Source organism: Myodes glareolus, chromosome 4 (assembly GCF_982192425.1).
Source record: "Myodes glareolus chromosome 4, mMyoGla1.1, whole genome shotgun sequence".
NCBI classification, from domain to species: Eukaryota; Metazoa; Chordata; class Mammalia; order Rodentia; family Cricetidae; genus Myodes; species Myodes glareolus.
In genome coordinates, this window is record NC_142029.1 from 6,555,795 (window position 1) to 6,580,476 (window position 24,682).

The window sequence follows — 24,682 nt, forward strand, 5'->3', positions numbered from 1 at the left end:
TGAGCCTTGTGATTTGCCCATGTGATTTGGGTTTGGAAGCTACTGCCAGGAGCCAGTCGTTAAGGTCGGAAGATGACAAGCATGGGGACCAGTGGATGTCAAAGGGCCTGGAGGTGCTGGCCCAGTCCCAGCCCTGGAGAACTGTCGCATTCTTCAGATGACTTTTGTATACATTAGAGATGAGGCCTTCTGCACCAGAAAGTCCGTTCAACAACAATTCAGAGACCAGAGAAAATGCTTTGCTACTCAAGCATGAGAACCCAAGTTTGGGCCCTCAGAACCCACACAAAACCAGGTGAATTCCAGTGAGGGGTGAGTTGGAAGACAGACAGGCCAACATGGGGACTTGCTGATCAGTGTGGCCAAGATGACTAGGTCCAAGTTCACCAATAGGTGCTTTAGAAAACATAGCTATAGAGAAAGACACCTTCATCAACTTCTCACCTAAACACATGTATGTGTGGGTGTGTGTACCTGCACACACACATAACACATACAACACATAAGGAAAAATACTTTAAAAATCAGTTCATTTTAAGCTGGCCTGGTGACACCTGTAATCTTAGCACTTGAGAAGCTGAGGCAGGAGGACTGCAGACTTGAAGCCAACAAACCTGTGTAACAAAGTTCAGATGAGCCATAGAGAGACTTTCTTAAACTGAAGAGATCAGTTTGTTGAATCATGTACACATTGCTTAAAGAAGTTCCTTAGTGATATCTAAACTTCCTAAAAATACTGGGGTATGTAATTTTAGTGCAAACTTATTTCAAATTGTTGAGGTTTTACTAGATGCTTCTTTGCATAGACACAAACTTGTCCTTGTTTGCTTGTGTGTCTCAAGACACTGGTAACCCCAGTAGGAAGACACTGGAGTTGCCCTTCTCTAAGAGAAGGGCAAAGATGACCATACTTCTCACATTTCCACAAAGCTTTCACCAGTCAAGATAAAGTGCTTCGAGGTTAATGTCTTTGGACTTTAGGAGAACTCACACTCAAACTTTGTATTTAGCCACCAGGGTGGTGGACATAGCTCCCATGCTCCTATGAATTCATGAAGCTTTTCAGTGTGCAGGGTAGGCCCATGGAGGAACGTAGAGTGTGAGGCGTAGAATGGCTTATTGTTAATTTATCATGTGAATGTGTGTGTATGTGTGTGCATGCACGTGTGTACTCACACACATGCACACATGTGTGCACAGGTGCCTGTGCCAATAGTATGCATAAAGTGTCATGATTTATTATGTGTGCACACACATGTTTACCTGCATGCGTATGTGTATGGGTGCCTGTGCACAATAGTATGTGTAAAGGTGTCGCAGTGTATCTTGTGTGTATGCATGTATGGGCATGCACATGTGTGCTGTGCTCACATGTATGCACGTGTGTGTGTGTACAGATGCCTGTGTACAACAGTATGCCTTAAGGTGTCAGAAGACAACTTTTGGCTGTTGCCACACTTCCAAGGCTGGGTTCCTGGGGTCAACTCAGGACAGCCTGCTTTTAAGGCAAGCACTTTTATGGAGGGAGCTGCCTCACAGCCCCACGCTGTGTTTTCTATGTAAGTATTTTCTGGGTAGTCTTGGAGGGCACCTGTGTATGGCAAAGGTCAGTAGAGGAAAAGCAACAGGACACGTGTGTTAGACAGCCCTCCTTAAACCCATACTCAGTGGAATCACTTGGAGGTCTCAGTTTCCAATTCTGAGTGACTGATCTCTGGCAGGCCGAGGACTGCGTGTCTTCCATGCTCCTGGAGGCTTGGAAGGCTCCAGGTTCACCCAGGAGCATCTGAGTGACAAAGGCTAAGCCAGCTGTGCTCCAAGGACACTGTATAGCCACAGTGACTCAAAACAACATTGCGTGCTCAGGTGTAAATAGGAAGAAGGTGAATTTTGTTAAAATTGGTGGTCTACTCATCCTGAATCTTCCTGAGAGACAGGAAAAGGGCACAACCCTTCGCAGACTCCTCATTGATGGACATCTAACGAGGATGTGAAGTGTCATTTCAGGCAGCCACGAAATACTACGCAAACACCTCAGACTACTTGGAGGGCAAAAATTTCAAATGTTGTAAGCCGTTTGCAGGCTTGAAGTAGCAATTTACATGCATAATTAGGTGCAATCAACAGTTTTGAAATGCAATATATTTTCTGAGTCCATATTTACTTATGACAGATGCTAAAAAAATTCATGTCCCCCAAGTAATTACAGGGGCAGAAGAAAATAATATTTGCATTGAACAATAGGAACCTTTAAAAGTACATGTCTAAATTTAGAACGAATTCAGTTACAGTATTTTATCTTTCTTTTTTTATTTAATCTTCATCTGAGCTTTGAAAAAAGTTCACAAACACATTTTGGAAGTAACAAGCATGGAAGAATATTAACTCAACAGCTCTCCCAGCTCCTGTCTGAATTGACATGTGAATTTTATTTCTGCACTACAGAAGAAAAATCTGTCAGATTCCGAAGTTCCTTGCACACAACACTGGTGAGTCCCTCCCTCTTCTCCAAGGATGCCAACCATCTTCCAGAAAAATCAAGTAGCTCCTGTTTACTGGCTCCTGAACCAAAGCCTTCAGATACACGTTCAAGGTCAATTTCTACCATCGTCCTGCCCAGGCCTAACAGACAATGCGGTGTGTTGCGTGATTTTCTAAGCACATTACACAGATAATCTAATTTACCTTAATAAAAACCCTGTAAGGACTCTTGATTTATTAGTGGCTGCTGGAGAGGGAGTGGAGAGAAGTATCATCCTCAGAGGCATATAGTTCTGCTTTCTTAATGTTTTTATTATTTTGTAATAAATATTTTGGAAGTGGGGGCAGACATGCCACAGCAAATGTTAGGAGGTCAGAGAACCACTCTTTGGGGGTCTGTTTCTCCACGTTTTCATGACTGGATTTGTAGAATCAGGCTTGGCAGCAGAAGCCTTTTTGCACAGAGCCATTTTGTAGGCCCCAGCCATCCTATCTTGGCTCACACCTTACAACACTCAGGGTCATAATGCCATTGAAGAGTCTAGGCTATCCAGGACAGGTAAACTCATTGTGTTGTTTGAGGAGCTCTCAGTTTAGGAAATAAACTTGAAATGAAGCTTTTTAGAAATAATGAAAATAAAACCCAACAATGGAGGCCTGGTAAGCCATCATCCAAACTCTCTATGTTCTTAGACCTGTCTATACTGATTAAAGCAGCCTCAAAATGCTTTCATACTCACACAAAAACCCGGAGAGTAAGAGGCTGCAGAAAAGGATAGATTCTGCCCATGTACCTGGTGTGACCTTATCCACTGGGACTATGTGCATTGGCATGCCAAAGCTCTGTGGGCACTGCTGAGCAGCCCAGTGGGCCATGCACCTTCCCAGTTGCACCAGTCACATATGTGGCCCACACTGGGTGTTAAAGGACAAGGCCACTCTCTGTTAGAAAATACACGAGCAGTTCACTTATCTCTGGATCCATTCGGGGACATTTTGGAACTCAAAACCCAGACTAAATGACTATTTAATGTTAAACAGGTTCTTCATGACTCGCCGGGCCTCCTCACTGTCCCAACATCCTGAGTGTGCAAAGTTACTGTTGCAATGCCCAGGACACCCTAAGCTACTTCCAGGACCAAGTGGAAACTGCAGAGGTCACCTTGCTCACCTGGAGATGGCTCAGATATACCTTAGTCCCTGTGCCCTGTTAAATGCCACTGGGACTGTTTGTTTGGTATTGCTAAATCATTATTGTAAGTAAACTTTTATGCCCAGAGAAGGCCACTGGATCCCTGGAGTGGCAGATGACGTACTCTTCCCTTAGGCCTAGTGGCCTTAAGCCCCGAACTGTCCATCTGGCGGCCCTTTGTTTGGCAGCTGGTTGGACAGACTGTTCACACTAACTACTTTTTGTTTTGTTTCGTTTCTCGAGACAGGGTTTCTCTGTAGCTTTGGGACCTATCCTGGAACTAGCTCTTGTAGACCAGGCTGACCTCAAACTCAGAGATTCGCCTGACTCTGCCTCCCAAGCACGGGGATTAAAGGCGTGCGCCACCGCCGCCCGGCTTTCACCAGCTACTTTTCATACTGTCTGATTTCTGTAGGAACACGTCAGCAGCTGGTTGTGTGTTGACTGTAACCATGGATACTACAAAAGAACCAGGGCCCCTTTAGGAGGCCTTCTTCCAGCCCAAGCCACTCCTAACAATGTACAGGAGGTAGGGAAGACAGTGTTCAAGACAAGCCAGGTGAACTCCAGATGACCCTGCTCACCGGCAGCTGCTCTGACTCAGAGCAGAGAGAGGGCTCGGGCATCTCCACAGAATGTGATTAGTGTGGTCTGAAGCCTATGGCTCTTGCAAATTACAGTGCACATTTATATGCCAGACCCCTGCCACATGCCCTTCCTGGTTTTATGATGAGCTTGGAGCCACCCTCTACTACCGCACCCTGGAGTTGCAACATTAGACCCCATTAAAGGTTTCTGCCAAGGGCTCTTTGGTACTCACCTGTGATCTTTATGGTGATTGGGGTGAGCTGAGCTGGTAACTTCCAGAGGAGACAGCAATAGCCAGTGGCAGGCCCTTCAGCAGTGAAGAGGCAGTGGATGAGTTTGTAAAGTGATGGGTCAGGAAGGGGCACAGGGGAGGGTGTGGATGGCGAAGTGGAGAGACCTATGGATCTGAAGACAGGGATGTGGCTGCTTGGTGGAGGCGTTCCAGAGGGCTCCATGTCCCCAAAGGTAAGCATCTGAAATCTGCTCTGGATCTGTGATAGTTACACATGCTTACAGGCCCTCCCCACACGCAAGGATTGTGAGTTCCAGCTCCAGATACCAAGGATGTTTCGAGCTGCCCCAGGGTCAGACCACTGAGAACGGAAGTCCAGAGCAGTAGGCCTCCCGCGTGAGCATCTACACAGTCATGCAGCTTTGGCATATAGAGTCTTGGGACACCATCTCCAGTTCTTAGGACTTGGAAATAGAGGCAATCTCTTGGTTCAGCCTGTTTGGCACTGCAGGGCTCAGAATCACTGATACTAGCCCAGCAACGCCTCTTGATTTCTATGTGAGTAGAGCAGACTTGGTCAACGTGACTGACAAGGAGTCCCAGTGTAAGCTTCTCCAGGTCTTTCCTTGCCAACTCTGTGTTTACAGAGCACTTCACTGCCTGCCCCTAGCCTCACCTCCTAAAATTTGCCCAGTTTGCTTGAGAGAACTACCCACTTGGGAGAGCTGGTGCCCAGTTGGCGCCCACCACAGAATTCCTTGCAGTAAAACCTGGCAGCTACACCCCACGTCCCTTCCTCCTCCATTGATCCTCCCAGCTGCACACCTTGGTGCCAAACTCGGCACTGTGAAGCTGGTCCAGATCCAGGCATCCTCTCCATCCCATGGAGCCCCACCCCTTCCCAATTTAACCGCCCCCCCCCCACCAATGCCCAAGACTAGGTTAAGTCTGTTCCAGCTAGGAATGGATACTGGTTGGTTCTGTGCTCCTGTTCCCCTGTGCAGGGTCACCAGTATCAGGGCAGACTGGGTGCCAGGCTCTGGGAGCCACACATAAGCAACCAGAGAAGGACTGGTACTCCAGACACTCTTGGTGGCTTGAGGAGGAAGAACCAGGGTCAGGAGGGGGTAGTCACCCGGGGTTGGGATGGTCTCTCCAACCATGAGTCCTCCCCTGAAACCTCTCATAGTTTCCCTGACAACCTCATGCGTAGGTCAGAACACCCTCCCTTTTTCCGTTCCTCTGTGCTGGGAAGGGGGCGACAGATAGGGTCGGTGCCTGGTCAGCGGCTGGGGGTGCAAGATCCCACTGACACCTGACATTCTCTATCCCTGCCAGTGTCGCCAGGCAAAGGCTGCCCATCTGGTTTGTTCTTCCAGTAACTTTGTTCAGAAGGTTGGAAGGGCGGTGAAACACCCAGGGGGCCCTCGGAGACGCCAGATGATCGAGGATCGTGGATCCCGGATCGAGGATAAGGAGAACAAGTCCCTGGGGCTGTCCCCAGGGCTGGCTGGGGCGCGCGGCTGGGAGGCGCCCTGCCACCGTCAGGATGCGCTCGGTGTAGCGGGACTGCCGGGGGGCGCCTGAAGGCCAGCGCTCCAAGGACACGCGGCCACCCGCTCCTCGCCGGCTCCCGGGCCCAGACGCCCCGCAGCGCCGGAGCCGAGCCGCGGGGAGTGCGGGCGAAGGGTGGCAGGAGGGAGGGCGCGCGCGAGGCGGCCCCTCCTCGGCGAGCCATGCGTGCCACGGGCCGCTGAGGAGCCGCCGGGCGCCGCTGCCAAGTCTCCGCTCCGCTTTTGTCTTGCCCTCCAGTGAATGGGAAGATGGAGATGGATGTGGAGGGAGTTTCTCCGCGCCCGGAGCCCATCCCCCGCTCCCAGGGGGCTGGCGGAGCCTGCCAGGCGCCGCCACAGCCGCCCCAGCCCCAGCCGCAACCCCAGCAGCAGCTGGCTCAGGATGAAGTGCCCTGCGAGAGTGCGGGCGCTGAGGACAGCGACGATCCAGAGGCGAGACCCAACGGCGAGAGGGGGGAGAGCAAGGTAAGGTCCACGGTGTGGCCGCCGTGACATCTTTTGAACCAGATGGAGGGGCACTAGTAGTGGCTGTCTCTTTAACCCCTCCACTCCCAACGCCCTTACCTCGTTTGTATTGGGGGTGGGGTGGCAGAGCGGAGAAGGCGTGGGATTTGGAGGAATCCACGCCGGTAGTGAGTTTCTCAACTGGAAGGCGTGTGCAGAAAGAAGTCTGCTCTGGTTTCGGTGTTCAGTGATGTGTGCAGGGGAAAAAGTCGTGGTCCAAGCGGTGCTAGGCTGAGGGCAGGACTGAACCCGCGGGAGACTTCGGCTTTAGGTGCTGTGGGTCTAGAGGAAGTGTGCCCGAAGAGCCTGGCGAGTGGCTTTCCTAGACTCGTGGAGGGGAGGTGGCAAGCATCTACCGATGGGAGCAAAGTTTGGCTCGTTTCAGATTGGACAGCCTTGCTTCACAGAGCTCTAGGCTGGAGGTGGTCCTCCTCAGCAGGCATCCTCCTCTTCAGGAGGGCAGGGACCCAAGTGCCTGGCGGCAGATGAACCCTGCAAGTCCTTTGCAGCCCTGCTGTGTCATGGTAGACCAGGGGAGACCTGCGCCTGTGTGGAGTTCTTTAGGTAATTGAATTCCAGTAAGAGATGGCTCGGATGCCATTCTCTGCTGCTGGTGTTTTCCTCTGCTGAGAAAATTGTACAGTAGGGGAAATGGCACAGAAGATGACGCCTTGGTAATATTCAGAGAGCCTGCTTATTACAGCCATCTCTGGGCAGTTGCTGCCTCTTCCCACGCTCGGAGTTTAGTTTGGTGGCAGCTAGTCGTTTAGTTCCATCGGTAACAAGTTCGCACGTGTGTTTGTTAAAGCATTTTGAAAGCCGCTACTAATATTGGGGGAAAGTTGGTTCAGCAAATCAGAATATTGGAACCCAGGCAGAGTCAATCTACTTTATTTCTGCGTTGTCTCAAGTAAGGAAGTGTCCAGGCAGATAGGCGCTTCTGTTAGGCAGAAACAAGCCACGGCTCCTCAAGTGCTCCTCCTTGCGAATACCTTGATTTTCCTTGGACCTTTGCTAAGACACCAGTAGATCACACAGACACTAGAGCATGTTGGGATCACACGGAGTGCTGCTGTTCTGTGTGCAGACAAATCTTTACCAACTTAAGATGGGCAAATGCTTAAAACTGTTTCTGCGTTTTGAAACCTGAGGTAAGGACCGGGGTTGTTGTTGATCCACAAAAATCAATATTATTATTTAAGCGGTAAGCTGTACAGGAGTTGGGATCTGAACACACTCTGAAACAGACCAGAACGGGGCGCCGTACAAGTGGATGCAAGATTTACATTGTGAAAACCATATGAATTTTAATAGTCTGATATCCCCAGCCTTCCAGTCACTCTTGATTTCATGAATATTTAATCCTGTCACGGCTACATATTTACTACTTGAAAGCCTGTGCCCAGTTTTATGAAAACAGCCCTAACCGAGCATCATATTACCTAATTGAACTTTATGCCTTTGCTGCAAAATTGGTGTGGAGAGTAATTAAAATCTAGAGCCAGCCGGGGCTGCTGTTTCCATAGTGTGGCTTCCTTCGCCCTGCGCGTGAGAAGAAACTCCTGCCATCAGCAAAAAGAATCTGTGTGTGTGTTTGTTTCCCTCTGCTGCACCATGTAGACTGTTTAATGCTCTGCCCGCTATGAGGAATGAGAAAAGGGATGCTCTAGAAATATACACCAGGCAAGAAGAGTGAAAGCCGGTTGATTACATTTAGTTAATCAGTGTGTTCAGATAATTGAGTATCCCAGCGATCTGATTTGCTGCATGTCTGCCTGCAATTTTTTTTGAGGTGGAAACAAAATAACTACCCCCACCCTCACACCTCCAGGTGTTTGTCTGAAATTATGTGGCTTCCTTCCCTGAACCTAGAAATCAGCTGTGGTAACCTTCGCTTGTCTCTGCTGCCCTCTTTGCTAGACTCTCTGAGAGTCAGAGGAAGGCTGTTACGTTCAAACCTTAATGACTGCTTTTGCTTTTGATGAATGTAAGGCAAATTACAATTATTATTATTTTTTTTTTTTTGCAAATCTTGGTTGTGAGTTGAAAGACCTTGATGCCTGTCTAAATTATTTTAGGTAAATGTAACTGGAAGAAACCTTGGATGACGTGGACTGCAGGCTTCTGCGGTCGTGGGGTAAGGTGGGCAGAACACCACACTGGACTTTAAAAAGCTGTTGAGTGCTGTTTAGTGCATCGGGCGATAATGTTTCCTTTGCATTCATGAGAATAGTTACAATTTTGAAAAATTCTTTTTTCTTCCTGCATACTAGGGCACCATCAATAAAGATGTAAGTGGGTACATCCTTGAAAATACAGTGTTGGAAGAGTAATCAAAGTTGTTTCTGTTTGCTTGTTTTGGATTTCTTTTGAGACAGGTTTAGTGTAACCGGGCTGGCCTTAAACTCACTATATAGTCGAGGATGACCTTGAACTCCTGATCTCCCGCCTCCATCTATGAAATGCTGAAATTGCATGGTTGTACCACCGCACTTGGCTCAGTGATTGTGTTTTGATTCTACCTTGGGGCCAAGATTTATTCTTGGATAATTTACCTTCATTGTCTTACTGAAAAGTAACATGGAGGTCAACTCATAGTTGACCATTTCTATATTGTTGGATGTATAATCATATATCGCATGTCATCATAAAGAGGTGAGGTTAGAATACTAGACTTGGTGTTTGTGTATGACATGTGTGACATGTGTGTGATGGGTGTGTTTGTGTGTGAGAGAAGGCGAGTGAGAGAGAAAGAGAGATATAGAGAGAGAGTGTGTGGAGTTAGGACAACTTTCAGGAGTTGGTTTTTCTATTACGTGGAGGGTTCTGGGGATTCCTCTCGGGTTCTGTGACTTGGCGGAGCTTTACTCATGCAGCCATCTTGTTGGCCTAAAAGAGACCCCGCTTTTCTCTTTAATATCAGAGTTCCATCATGTATCTGGTGTGTTCTGTGCTGTAGAGGGCTACACGGTTGTTCTCCAGCAGCTACTCTTGAAAGAAACAACGCAGCAGCTCCAGACTGCCCGTGATCCGAGTCCGGGAGCCAGAACAGACCCTCCATGCACCACCAATCTTGCTTCCTCACCATTGAGTCTTTACTAACGGCTGTCCCGTCTCTGTGCCAGTCGGCAGTGTGGTGACAACCTTCCGTGACCGTGTGTGATGCTTCCTTCTTCGTCATCTCTGAGGAGATTCTAGACTGGGTAGATTTCTTTTCTTCTAGTCTTAAGAATGAAGATTAAACAGTGTGTGTAAGGAAGAGACCTGCAATTCTTTGGAAGCTGTTCTTCGTTTAAAGCACCTGATCTCAAAACTTCCTTACCAAATTTCCCAAGGGCACCAGGTATCTTTTTTATGATTTTAAAACTTTGTGGAAATGTTCTGTTTGTACCAAATAACTATTTAATTAGTATTTATGAAACTTTAAAAAACTTTGATTTTTTTTTAATAACTTATAACATACCACTCCAGTGTTTTTGCCCGCCGTGTTAACAGGTTACTTCTACACATGTGTAAACCCTATCCCTGGTCCCAGATGGGTGATGAGGATAGTTCCTCCATTTCCCCTCCTTCTCATTCATCTATCCTCTCCCTTAGTCTCCCCCTCCCCTGCCTCCCCTGTTTTTCCCTTTCCTCCCTCCCCTCCCCTCCACACACACTGTAGGTGCAGCCCAGGTAGGAAGCACCACAAGGAAGCTTCCTGGTTTGCTCTGCTCTCAGTGAGTATGACAAGTTGTCCCCTCTTGTGACCTTGGCCTAGAGGAGCTCAAATCCACAGCTACCAATAGTATTCAGCTGCTGGTGGACTTCACTTCCCCCTTCAGCAATACTCCATTAGCGGCATGGTCTGAACTACACTGTTCCGGAGGCCGCTGTGAGAACCTAGCATCCTGTTTGTCATCTGGACTTCTTTTTGCAAAGCCTTCAATTTGAAATCATTTTCGATTTGTGGTACAGTTTTAAAAGAGTGTTATATAAACATTTTTCTCAGATTCCTCTATTTTTAATATTTTAAAATGTGCTTATTAGTATCACATAAAATATGGGCTATGTACACCACGGTGGAGAAAATACCTTTTGAATGATTACCTGAACTAGTTTCCTACCTCTGGTTGAGTGCGTGTGTAGTGCATCAGTGTTTTCTGTGCCTCCCTCGTAGAACTGAAGGTTCTCTTTACATCTGAAAGCCCGGAGAGGATTTTTCATGGTCAACATTAACCTCACACTCCCTTTTCACTCCCTGCTCTCTCTGGTGGGTTTAACAGTGTGGTAAGTGCAAAGTCTGAGCTCCCCGAGGTACCACCTCAGATGTGGTGAACCCCATGGATGCTGAGGCTTGGGCAAAGCTAGAGCCGTCTTTGCTTTTGACTTTCATCTGAAAAACAGTTCTGCTTTAGTTAATGGTTAAGATGGCATTTGCTAGTCTGCAGGGCACAGTGATAGCTCTCTGTCACAGTCAAGGGGATTGCTGGTAAATCATGGCACCTTCACCCACCGAGTGATGTTCCTGGCATGAGACACAAGAGAGGCCTTTAAATGTTTGTGCTGTTAGCCAGGTGGACTCTGATTTTTGGCTCAGAAGTGGCTATTTTCTTTTATTAGTGTTCCTGAAGTCAGAGAGACCTGACCTGGATCTTGGTTCTGGCTTTCCCTTATTCTTTCATTTACTTTGGACGTACAGTAGGCTTTGGCCTTGTCCAGCTTTGTCTTCGCATCTATATAAAAAGGTTCAATTATAGTGTCAGCCCCAATGGTTATTGTATGGCTTGAATGATGTTAGTTACAAAAACTTTCGATTCACAAATTTTCAAGTAACAATGGTCAGGGTTGTGGATAATAGTTCCATTATTATAATTTCTGGGGTCCATACTTTGACAAAAGAAGACGGGCTGGGAATTTAAATCCCCTTCCCAGAGGACTCAGGCAGGCTATGACACAGACCGACACACAATTCTACAGTCAACCCAAGTTGGTCCTCTGACCTGATTTCGTTCTTTCGGCCGTGTGGTTTTGTGTTAGTTAGTCAGTTAATGTCAAATTGACATAACCTAGACTTACTTGGCAGAAGAGTATCCTGAGGAATCATCTGGATCAGGGAGGTTTTATGGGTGTGTCTTGGCACAGGGGCAGATTGGATTGCTAATTGATCTAGGAAATCGATCTAGGAATTGATCATCATGGGCAGCACCATTCCCTAGGTAGTAGATCCTCAGCAGGATTAGTGAGGGTGAAGCCAGCCGAGAGCAAGCAAGGAAGCACTCTTGACTGTGGATGTTTTGAGTTCCTGCCCTGATGATCCAAAATGATGGCCATGAAGTTGTGAACCAAATAAACTCTCTCCTCTCTGGCCTGCTCATGTCAGAGTATTTATCAGAGGTATGTAACTGAGACTACTGTGGGTATCCAGGCATCTGTATGGCAGATAAGTTAGAAAGGAGTTATCCTCACTTGCCCCATCCTGTTACCAGGGACAACCAGGATGGAATTCTTTACATGGGTCCCCCTTTAGCCTCGGGGATGTATGGAACACACCAATAAAGCTGGTGGATTTCCCCGTGAGTTTATGTCTTGGGAGGAATAGGTAGCAAATCCTTAGACTTACAAATTAATAATTTAGGGGCTGTAGAGATGGCTCAGTGGTTAAAAGCATTGCCTGCTCTTCCAAAGGTCCTGAGTTCAGTTCCCAGCAACCACATGGTGGCTCACAACCATCTGTAATGGGGTCTGGTGCCCTCTTCTGCTGGCCTTCAGGCATACACGCAGACAGAATACTATATACATAATAAATAAACTATTTTTAAAAACAAATTAATAGTTTAATAATTTTTAAACATATTATAGTTTGATCGCAGGCAAGAAAAATATTCAGTTGGAGCAAAAATGTGTTCTGCTGGAAGGTAGTCATAAAAAGTGAAGAAACAGCACCACTCTGGGCTTCGTTAACTCTGAGTAGTAGATGACGATGGGCACCGTTTCAAGAGCACGGACGTGAAAATAGCCCCAGCCTCTGTGTGTATGCCCGAGTCATGTGACAGAATGCCCAAGAGAAGCCCAAGGGGCAGAGACTTACTTTGCCTCTCAGTTTCAGAGGTGTCCATCCACCACGGCAGACAAAGGCTTAGCAGAACAGGTCAGCCATGGTGGCCAGGAAGAAGAGAAAAGGGGGAAGTCAGGACAGACCCCAGTGACTCACTTCCTTCCAAGTCCCACTTCCTCCTTCACCACCAAAATGCCATCCCGTTATGAGGCCGTCAAGATGCGAGTCCACTGACTAGGATGGAGATCCCATGTATCATTTGTCTCTGGAAATGGCCTCACAGACACACACTGTTTCTTTCCTTTGAGTGGTTACCCGGTTCCTAGAAAATCTTGAGATGTGTTTATGAGACCAATGAAATGGATATTAGTGCCCCAAACACCATCATTACTTTTCTCCTAGAGAAAGAAGGAGGGAGAAAAGGAGAGAGAGATTCAGTCAGCAGTAGCAAACTTCTGATAACACCGTACTCCCTATCGTTTAAAAAGATATGAAAACGCAGCCTCTTGCTCACTTATGTACAAGGAGAAAGAGTACTTGATTCTTTTAGTGTGTGTGTATGCGTATGCACATGTAAGTGTGCATGCATGCATATGTGTGTGTGTGTGTGTGTCCAGAGCCGGAGGATGTGTTGGACACCCTGTTCCATCCCTCACTCCCCTCTGTCTTCTCTTAAGACCGTATTTCACAATGAACCTGAAGCAATTCTGTCTATGCAGGCTGACCAGTGAGCTCTGGGGATCTGCCTGTCTCTGCCTGCGCATGCTGGAGCTAAAGGCATGTACAGATATGCCTGTCTTTGAGTACCAGGGATCTGAACTCAGGTCCTTATACTTATGCAATGAGTGCTCTGTCAAGTGAGCCATGAGCCAGTTTTTCCTTTCTGACCTTGGATTATTGTTTAACAGAATTAGGAATCTGGGTTGGAAGGCGTGGCTTGCTGGATCTTCTCTTTCATCCCGTCCCACGTGAGAAAATCGACCTCCCATGACTAGTGCCTAACCAGCAGTGAGCTGATGCTTGCACACCCCTTAACCAAGGACAGACTTCCAGACGGCCTGGGTTACAACCCTGCTCTTCTTAGGGAATTTTAGTCTTCTGAGTCCTGAGTGGTTATAGGACATATTTAGAGTTATTAAGGGTCTTTTTCTCATTTACCTGTAAACCAAGGCTGGCACATACATCCGCCGAGCAGACCCTCTAAGAATGGACGCAGTTATGACCTAATCTTTTCACATACAGACCTTTAATGACAGTTGTGTCCGTGGTGATAAAATTTAACTTGTCTTTGTCTGCCGGAAAATTAAAGCAAATTGATTTCTGTGTCAGCTCCTGAAGTGTTTTCTCTGATGGGCAGCTTCATGTGTCAAGACGGTTCTGTCCTCACACCGACCTGAGGAGCTCTACCACAGGCAACCTTAGTTCTCAGGTGTGAGGGGAAGCTGCCCAGTATGTGTGTGTCAGAGTATGTGAGCGAGCAAGCGTGTGTGTGCGTGTGTGTGCATGTATGCGAGTTGTATGAGCTTGTGTATGACTGTGAGTGAATGTGTGTATATGTGTGTGACTGTGTATATGCGACTGTGTGTATATACAAATGTGTGTATATGTGAATATGTGTATATGAGAATGTGCATATGTGACTTGTGTATATGAGAATGTGTATATGTGACTATGTGTATATGTGACTGTATATATATATATATGTGTGTGTATGTGTGTGTGTGTGTGTGTGAGTGTGGTAGACACACGCACATAACAGCATGTATTTGGAGTCAGAGAACAGCTCTGGTGTCAGGCCTCACCCTCCATATTGTTTTAGGTAGGGTGTTGTCATTGTCTGCTGCATATGCCAGGCTGTCTACCAACAGCTTTTGAGGAGTCCCCTGTCTGTCTCCTGTCATCCCATAGGATCACTGCAATTACAGATTTTGGTGCCACACATCCAGCTCTTAAGTGGGTTCTAGGGACTTGAACTCTGGTGTTCACACTTGTGCCACAAGCGTGTTTACTCGCGGAGCCATCTCTGCAGGACACACATTCTTCAGTCACCGTGGCTGACTCACAGTCAGTGATCAGAAACTAGTGACTGTATGGATCTCTGTTCTGTCACTGTGTATGGGGACGTCTATTAGACACTAGGACTGCAGAGCCACAGTATGAGCTTTGAAGTTCAGTGGAGGACAATGACAAGGCGGTGAGGACCTTCAAGACAAGAGGGTAAGTCCTGCCACGGAGTGCATGGAGGTTGCATGATTAGGCCTCAAGAGCAGGGAGGGATGCAGCGGAAGAACTTGCAGGTGTACAGTGTGTCAAAGTCAAGGGTGAACAAGAAAGACTCAGAAGTGCTTCATAGGATCAAGGGGAGGCAATGAGTGCCGGTGGTGATCCTGAGGCTGGGCTGCTGAGACAGGAGCCCACAGCATCAGTAGGAAGGAGTGCGGGAGACACTTCCCAGGAGAGCCTCGGGATGCTGAGATGACTGTTGAGGCCACCTCTGGCAGGGAGCAAGTTGAATGTAGAGCTTCTAGGTAGAAAGACAAATTGTAATGCCCAATGCAGTTGCCATGCTTGGGAAGTTCACACGAATAGCCAGCAAAGTAATTAACTCATGTGTGTTGTGTGATAGAGCAGAATTAAATCCTCTTCATTGTGTGACAAGAAAGGACTTTATGTAGCTCAATATATAAAGAGCACTTTGAGCATCAAGTAGAACAAACACAGCATTTCTCTCGGGATACAGTTCCTTTTCTGGAAAGAACAGATAACAGCTTTCTTGCCCCACCCCTCCCATATGCCCCACATGACTTGGCTTCATGGTTCTTACTGTCCTATGAAATGCCATGGCCCCCTCTGTGAACTGTCTTGACCTTTTGCAGCCCTGTATCAAGCTGGGGGTGTGGGGCTGCAGCTTTTGGCTTTGTCTTTTCTTCCTCACTGGCAAAGCCTGCCCAGGATCGCCATTAGGAGAACAGACAGCAGGGGCCTCCTCTGTGCTAGCGTGCTCCCCTGGAGGCTGTGTGACACTCCTCCCAAGACCAGGTTTCAGACAGCATGAGAAGCCCGGTGTGCTTGGAGAAGTGGCTCAGCTGCTCTTCTCGAGGCCTGGGTCTGCTCCCTAGTACCACATGGCAGCTCACAACCATCCCTGCCTCTGGTCTTTGAGAGATGATGCCCTCTTCTGGCCCCCGAAGCTACACTCATTAAAAAAGAAAAATCAAAATAAAACCTTTTTAAGTTTAGTTCAATGAAATGAGACTGGGCCCCTGGTGATGCTGGTCAGTGAGTGACCCCACTTTTCTTGCCCCCAAATGTTTAAAACAGCTCTGCCCCATGGCCCATGTGTCTCCACCCATACTCCACCTCCCCAGTCACACCTGTCTCCTTTACCATTTTCTCGTCCCTAAGTGTTACAAGCAGTAAAACTCTTTTTCTGTGGATAGTTCAATAAGATTTTATGATGTGTGGCCTGTGCACTTACCAGCTGCAGGACAAGGATGTCTGTGTCCCTCCCTCTGTGTCCTCTGTGTCCCCAGGCACATTGTCCCCAGCTGGTCTCAAAGCTTGGCATAAAAAGAGCTGTGTAGTTAATCATTGTCTCAGTCCTGGTTTGGGGAGCTGGTGCAAAGAAGTCCCTATTGCTTGAGGGGATGTGCTAGTTCAGGGGGTGACTGCTCATGCTTCGGGGTGGAACCTCATTTTCCTGGGTAGATAATAGCACTCATTCGGGAGGGTACTGTGTCCTGCAAGACAAGGTGACTACAGGTTAGAGAAAAGACTGAAAACCTCAGGCGCCTTTTGTGGGTATCAAATCTGATATTTGAGAAGCGGACAGTGAGAGATCTTCATCTTTCTGTGTGCTTGCTCTGTAACCTGCACATTTCTTTGGTGAAAGTCTATTTAAATCTTCGGCCTATTTTAGGGGGAGGAGGGATTTTGTGTTCTCACTGATGTGATCTGTTATTTTCACTTAGGGTTGGATTTCAGAAACCCTGATGGAAGCCCGAGGAGTTTACCAAGCAACAGACATTTCAAGCTTCCTTTTCCAAGGCGTTTGGTGAGCTCACATTTATTGAGCATTTATCGTGTGTCAGTCACAAGAGAGACTCACATCAGGTGATCTCATCTTATGCTCCCCAGTAATCCTGAGAAGTAACTATTACCAACCCAGGGATTACACAGCTGCTGTAAGGCAAAGGAAGGATTGGAGTTTAAGTCCTTCGGCCTTCTCTACCTCCTGTGGTGGGACTCCAAGGCCTTTATTTTATCCACCTCAGAAGTTAGCATGCAGAGAATTCTCCAGAGAGCTGGAAGATCTGAGGTGTTCCTTTGCATGTTACTATCCAGGACATCCATCTCTGTCAGCTAAACTGCATTGCTGTGGTTAGGCAGGGGGCTGCAATCGGAGCAGCCAACCCCTGCATAGACCCCAGTTTGGTTCCGACAGGCTGTGGAGACCTTTGGCAAACCATGGCAACACTTGCATTTGGACACCTTCTCCCATCCCCTTCTAGGACTTTTAATTAATTTATGGGTGTAAGCCTCAAACATCTATCAGGGTTTCTGAAATCTAAAATGTGAAAATAACAGATGTATCAATAAGAATGAGAACAGCTGAAGTCCCGGCTAAAACTGGTCAAAGAGTTGAGTGGACTTTCATCAAAGAAACAGAAATGAGAACCTGAAAGGCTGATCCACCTACACATGGGGGTAATTGCCCGTGGAGGCCAGAAGAGGGCATGAGAGAGCCTGGTGCTGCCCTGTGTGGATGCTAGAACTGGAACTCAGGTCCTCTGCGAGGGCAGCAAGCATTTTCCCCTGATGAACCATCTCCCCAGTAAAGATGCTGGTGAACTGGGCTGTGGAGATGGCTCAGTTCGGCCAGGAAAGTGCATGCTGTCAGAGCACGAGGACCCGAGTTCAGACCTCTAGTACTTACACAAAAGCCAGGTGTGGCCACGCACACCTTTAACCCTAGTGCTAGGGAAGCAGAGACAGAAGAATATCCAAAGCTGGCTGGCCAACCAGGCTAGTTCAGTGTCCCCCCAAATAAGGTGGGGAGTGACAGAGGACACCTGGTGCATGCATGTACCCACATACACATACACAAAACCCACATACACTACACATACACAAAATAAATAATAAAGTGATGTTGATGGCCTATGTATTAAATTCCCGAGAGAGCAACCAAGTCATTCGAATTGACCAGTGAACTCCTGGATGAACCACATTTTTCAAGTCTTAGAATCCTTAACTCCGACATTTAATCAAAACAGTTAATCCCTCCACTTACAAGACACATACCAAGCATATAGACCCTTCTAGATTCTCAAGAGTATCAGAGTTATCAGGTTGAAAGAGGCATTGAATCCATGAGCCTGAAAATGACCTATCATATCTTAGATCCAATGTCCCTATGAACAATTAGATTAAAATCATTAGCAAGAGGGCTCTGAATTTGCAGGAATTGAACATCACTACCTTCTGACAACGCAAGGTGCACATCCCAAGCCAGAGTGCATTGGAACACCAGCTGAGAAGGACTCCTGGTTACCTGTGGGGAGGCTTGTTTGAGAATGTCTTCACTGCCAAGACACAAATCACCTGGATAGTACGTTGTTGGTAGGGCTGGAGTCATTGAGTATCATGGCTACCTCACTGGGGAGAAATCCTTTGGGAGGAAAGCGTGGAACTAGGATGGTGTGACTAGAATCCTGGTTCTGTTTCTTTTAATTGTGAGCCCTTAGGTGAGTCCTTGGGACCCTAAACAGTAAAAGGCAAAACAAATTTTCACGCTTCTAAGAACTACCTAGTGTGGAAGCTTAAATTTAGTCATTACCTGTGTTAGCAATGCCTTTCCTCAACCTTTTTGGCCGTCTGTGTTGTGGGTATAGGTGTATATTATATTCTGTTGATGTAGGTGGGCCTTCTGTCTATGTGTTATCTTCATTGGTTAATAAAGAGACTGCCTTGGCCTTCTGATAGGACAGAAAATTAGGTAGGCGGAGTAAACAGAACAGAATGCTGGGAAGAGGGCAATGAGGCAGACGCCATGGAGCCAGCCACCAGGTCAGACATGCTGAATCTTTTCCCGTAAGTCACCACCTCGTGGTGCTACACAGATTATTAGAAATGGGTTAATCAAGATGTGAGAGTTAGTCAGTAACTAACTCTCTAGAGATAATGGGCCAGGCAGTATTTAAATGAATACAGTTTCCGTGTAATTCTTTCGGGTAAAGCTAGCTGCGTGGCAGACGGGAATGCAGCTCGCCGTTCCCTCTACATTCTGTGTCTCTCTGGTTTTGCTGGTTAAGTGGACGTACTCTTACAAATTGTTTAATGATACCAACTGAAGTCATTGAGCAAAACCAAACAAACAAAAACCAGAATCACTGTTGTGTTTTGGAGACTGGTCATTCCTGGGATGGGTACCCTGGGATGATGCTGGCTGGACTAGTATCCGGCAGTCCCCCAGGGGTACTTTCCCCTGTATCCTAGAGTATGCCCCCTGCCTTCCCATCTTCCTTGCTCTCTGAGTGACAGACATCCTACCAGGGATCCTTCTCTTGTTAGTGTTTTAGAATGCACTGTGTTCCACCTAAGCTGTTCCCTTTGCCTGCAGTGTTCTTCACTTGAGAGTGCCTTGAGAATTCCCTTTAACGTCTCAGGGAATGTTTCTCTAATTTTAACCTGTTTGTCCTAACAGCAGTCAAGTCTCTGATGACATGGTTTCATACTTTCTCAGGTGTGATACCAGTCTGTCGTTTTCTCAGATCTTTCTCTAACCATGACATAATCCATCACATGGAGTAAGCATTCTCTCTCTCTCTCTCTCTCTCTCTCTCTCTCTCTCTCTCTGTCTCTGTGTAAAATTCTTTTTCAGATGGGGCCTCTGCATGTAGTCCATGTTGGCCTCAATATTGTTGCATAGCTGGAGCCAGCCTTACACTCCTGATCCTCCTAGCTCTCCCTCTCATCCCAGTTGCTAAGATTACAGGCATGCAGGCATGTACTGCCATAGCTGGTTAATGAAGTGCTGGGAGATCGAGGCTTGGGTTTTGTATATGCTAGGTATAAATAGTTCATGTATAAAAATTGATGATATGATAGCTCCATGGTATGGTTAAAAGGGATTTTATTGTAGATATGAAGGTGTGTGTGTATACTGGGGTGCCTGGAGGCCAGTGTGTGCTTTGGTATGTTAACAGCTACCACAGATAGTCATTTGTCCCTTCTGCCTTTCAGAATTTAGGGGACTGGAATTTCCTTTTGACTTGACAGGTAAGTACTTTAGCAACTGGCTATATCTCCAGCACCTTTCTAAGATAGTTCTAACTCAAAGACTGGGTACAAATACCCATGTTCACTGATACTCTTGTATGTAATTCTATTTTCTGGTCCAGACTGGTTCACATCCGCACTCATCCCACATTCCAGTGGAGAGACATAATAAGCAAGCATAAAATAATAAATAAAGCCAATAAGCAAGTCACTGACAGCTAACTCCAGGGTTCGAATCCCTACCCAACTATTTATGCAAAGTCACCAATGCAGAATAGTAAAGCGACAACCCGGAGTGGCCTTTCCTCCATGGCCTTAGGACTTAACCTCTTCTTTGACGTCTTTCTATTTTCTCCAGAGTGTTTAATCTTTCCCCAGCAATGGCATTGGCACACATGTTGTGTCACCAACTCCATTTCCTGCACATATGAACCATAACCAAGTGTATCATTCTTTCCCCGTGAGTTCAGCTCAACCTTGGGGCAGACATTCACTGACATCATTGGAGGTGGCATGCAAGTTAGTGTCCTGTGCCCAGCTTACAGCTTTTGTAGCCATGACGTGCTACCAGACACTCGATGCTTTAACAGCCCCCTCTGTTCTGTCCTCCTTCACTGTGATGGTCACCAGACATGCCCAGCTATGTTAGTGTAACAGTGCAAACTCAGCTCCCCTTTCGCCCAGCCGCAGTCTCAATGCTTGGAAGTCAGACATCTACTGGCTACTGTGTTGAATGTTGCAGATGAGGACATTGCCCTCATCGAGAGATCTGTTGAGTACCCACGAGGAGCTTCACCTGGCAGACCCTGGTCGCATGTTCTGCAGCCATTCCTCCAGAGAGAACGGAGACTTCTACAGTTTCCCTGGGTTTGCTTGCTGCAGCTTCTGGGTGGATTGCTTACAAATGGGTTTTGAGCCACCGATACCGTTGTGCAGGGGAGCCTGGATGGAGCAAGATCTCATTCAGAAACTATAGCTGGCAGTGTTGCTATTTTTCTTGCTCAGTGTTTTTCACCGAATTGCGAGATTTGTCCTTGACCACTGGAAAATGCTCTCCAGTGAAGGTGTTCCAGACAGCTGTCCTCACATCCAGTTCAAAGCCTTTATTAGTGGGTGGTTGAACCGCAGCCTGAAGCGCCATTGACATCCCCTCTTAACCATTTACTAATGACTGTCTTCACACTGGGGGACGGCTCTGATGGCACTTGCAGTCCAGAGTGCACGGGCAGGGACAGTTAGCATCATCGGAGCCTCCACAGCAATGCGGGGAGTCGCGAGAGAACTCCACATTAGACAAAGAGTACCGGAGTCACACACTTCTTTAGCTTACATCTCCCATGATAGAATTCTCAGTGTGTTCTCACCACCGGGGACTGAGCTGTGGGTTAAAAACAAGAGAGGATATGAAAAGAATCTGATAATGAAATACCTTTATCCCCAGTCTTGTTTCTATTCATGTCTTCCTCTTCCTTCCCTTCCGTCTATGGAGGCGAGTACTCTCATTCTGATAGGAGGAAGAACTTGGGGATTTGTTCTCTGGATCGTTGTGTGGGACTTGCTGTGTTGTCTACCACATCACATGGCTGTCATCAAGAAGAGAGATGAGAGAAAGACCCCATGGTAGAGCTGGTGAATTCCCTCCCTGTTAGCAGGATGGAAATGTGAATGACACTTGGAAGAGGTCTAAAGCTCCTTCATTTACACATCCCGTTAGCTGGGAGGCCCCAGCCCCACAGGCAGCTGCAAGGCCTGGAAGGCAATGAGGGATGCGGGCATACTCTTCCATCACACCAGTGGTGGGGACCACAGACCGGGAGCAAAGGAGCTGCCAGAGAGAAAGAGCAAGGAGGAAGGAGGTTACTGCTGACTAAAAAGATGTTTGTGTGTGTGGTGGTGGTGGTGGGGAGGATGGGGTGGTGGTAAGTGGGGTGGCAGTGCTTACATGGGTGTGGGGTCTCAGGGCATATTCTGGTGTCATTCCACAGGCATTGTCCAGAGTTTGAAAGATAGGGTCTCTCTCTCTCTCTCTTACCTGGAATTCACTGATTAGACCAACTTGGCTGGCACATGAGCCCTGGGGTCTGCCTGCCTTGGCCTCTCCCCAGAGCTGATATTACAAGCACGAGCCACCATCCCCGGCTCTTTAAAGTGGCTTCTTAAGTCTTTGTACTTGTAAGGCCAGCACGTGAGCACCTGACCTCTCTTGCCATTCCTCTTCTAGTATCTTTTATATCACACACACACACACACACACACACACACACACACACTCACAAAAAATATTAGAAATACAGAGGTACTGAAAACCTGGCATGTGTTAATCCCACAAGGTGAGAATAAGACCACTACACAATCTTTGAGCCAAATTTGAAGCAAGTTTTGTTAAATGTTGTCCAGGACGAGGGACACTGGCCAGATCCACTGAGATTCTCAGGCAATGGCCACGAATTACGTGATTCAGGTTCTTATAAAGACAAAACCCATAAGACTCTATACTTGGTCTTGGCCCATTTGGGGGCAAGCATACAGGTCGATGCACTTCCTGCCTACGTACCTCCCACCTACGCATGATCAAGCATATCCTGTGCAGCTGGGGCAACCAACCTTGATAATAGCAATGGAAACACGGGGCTATTACCTTACATAAACAGCAGCCCCCAGCTTTCCCGGAAGTTGTCTGTCCTTAAGCAAGTGGGTCTTAGAAGGTTTATCCATCCTTGGGTGAGTGGGACTTACAGGTTAGAGGCCTTTCTTTCTTTTTTTTTTTTTTGCTTCATGTATCTCTTAAGCACAGTAACTTAACCTGAAAACACATTAGCACTCACACGTGCTTACCAAAAGCTGTGGCCAATGGACTCTAATTTCTTATTAAGTCACCTTCTGGCTTCCATATCTGAAGTAGTGTGTGACCCTGTAGTTCTGCAGGTTTCAGCACCAGGGACCTCTCTTTCCACTCCTGCTCCAAGGATTGCTGGGTAGAATATGGCTGCCTGCCTCTGTGACGTCAACGGCTTTAACCAGCGTGAGGCTTAGATGTTTGTTTGAGGTTCATGAGAGAGGGAGGCAGAATGATTACTGGGTTTTCACCTCCTGGAAAGTCTGCCTCCACTTAGGCCTCCCTGTGTCCTTACTGGGTGTGGCTGGAACAAAGGTACTTTGCTCATAGTCCTTACCAGTCAGAGTCACAAATCAAATTGTGGATAGACATGTCCCCATTTTTCTTTTTAATTCAGACTGTAGATGATTCTGAAATTTAAAGACTCCTCATTCTGGGCACAGCCCCTGAGTTCTATGGAGATTTGGTGTCCACGGTAACAGTGACATGTCAGAAGTTACTTTGAAGACCGTGTGTCTCACTTGTGAAAGAACAAGAGGTAGACAGGAGGAGGAAATTCTTCAGGGAAGGCGCTATCAAGGACCTAAGGGCTCAGTTGCTGCCGTGTTCGGTGTCACTGGGAAGCCACTGATGTATCTGTTTAGTTGTGGCCTAGAGCTGGTGTTAGCTACAGAGACAGAAGCAGAACAACAGAATATCCTTTGGTTCCTCATTTGGCTTTCATCTTGTGCTTCTTGAAAAGACAGCACAAAGCTGTCTTGTGGGTTAACTTTGTGCAGGGTTAACTGTGAAGGCTCAGATTCCATCAGGGTAGCCTCGCTGCCCTCGTGGTGCCAGAGAGAGTGAGGAGAGCCTGTCAGAGATATTCTCCAGCCACGGAGCTTAGCCACCTCTCAAAACTGGCCTGGCTAGCTGCTGCTGACTAACCAGAAAGCGGAGCTTGGTGGTCAAAGTGAGGTTTAAAAGGATCACACAAAAGCAGCTGCGTGTGACTAATGGTGTCATCAGAAGAAATTCTATTTATTCTGGGGGAGGTGAAAGATATATGGATGTGCAGACAGAGACTATAGATACTTGTATCTGTATGTATGTATGTATGTATGTATGTATGTATGTATGTATTGCTTGACTAGAGTCAAGTTGAATGAGTTGGTGAGGGGATATACATATGTGTATAGGTACATATATATATTGCTTTCTTCCGAGCTGACATTAGATTAGTTGGTGAGATGACAGATATATAATATATGTGAATATATATAGTACATATACATATATATGTGCAGATAGATCTATAGACACAGTATATACATATAGATGCATGTATAGATATGTATAGATGTGTGTGTTGCTTGGCTCTTTCCACATAGCCTGAACCATCACAAGGTACCTCAAATTGCACATGGTTGTTAATTTTTGACAGGCAGAACTGTATTGGTTCTTCTCGTTAATTCTTCTTCTTATGTAAGGAATGCTGGCATGGATTCCTCAGCAGAGGTGGGCTACAGTTCTATTCTATTATTCTGATTAGCCATGAGGCTGGCCAGCGGTGCTGCTGGAGGAGGCTGGGGCATGACAATGGAGTTAGAGAGTCCCTTTGGGCCTCCAGTGCTGCTGATATGTAGACTTTTGGGAGGAACCTGGGTCCTCTACCAAATCCAATGCATTGATGTCAGAGATGCTCTGCGGAGAGCAGTTCCTTCCTTCCCAGCACGGCAGTGATTAACAACTGACTGGTCACACAGCCATGTCGTTGTGGAAGGTCACTACTTTTCTCATGGCAGCAACGAGACACCTGACAAAGCAACTTTGGAAGGGAGGGCTTTGGGTCACAGTCTGGGGAGACAGTCCTCGGAGGCAGGGAAGCCGTGGTGGCAGGAGTGCGGGGCACAGCCGGTCACATCTCATCGCCAGTCAGGAAGCAGGTAAGACGCCGCTGCTGTTCTTCTCTTTTATC

General features: G+C 47.1%; 1 protein-coding gene across 3 annotated transcripts in view; it reads left to right on the plus strand.

Annotated features, from left to right (window-relative positions):
* Window positions 1-5,841: 5,841 nt before the first annotated feature.
* LOC125393510 (uncharacterized) overlaps window positions 5,842-24,682 on the plus strand; it is a 175,966-nt gene continuing 157,125 nt past the window's right edge. The window contains exons 1-2 of one of the 3 annotated variants that reach the window (XR_015001681.2): window positions 14,584-14,825; window positions 16,580-16,662. Coding sequence is in view for 1 of the 3 variants with exons in the window: in XM_085689010.2 (XP_085545136.1) it covers window positions 6,317-6,532 (216 nt within the window). In the remaining 2 variants the exon portion in view is untranslated. Of the gene's footprint in view, window positions 6,533-14,583; window positions 14,826-16,579; window positions 16,663-24,682 lie in introns of those variants that run through there. The other 2 variants (XM_085689010.2, XR_015737652.1) reach the window with 2 other exon arrangements.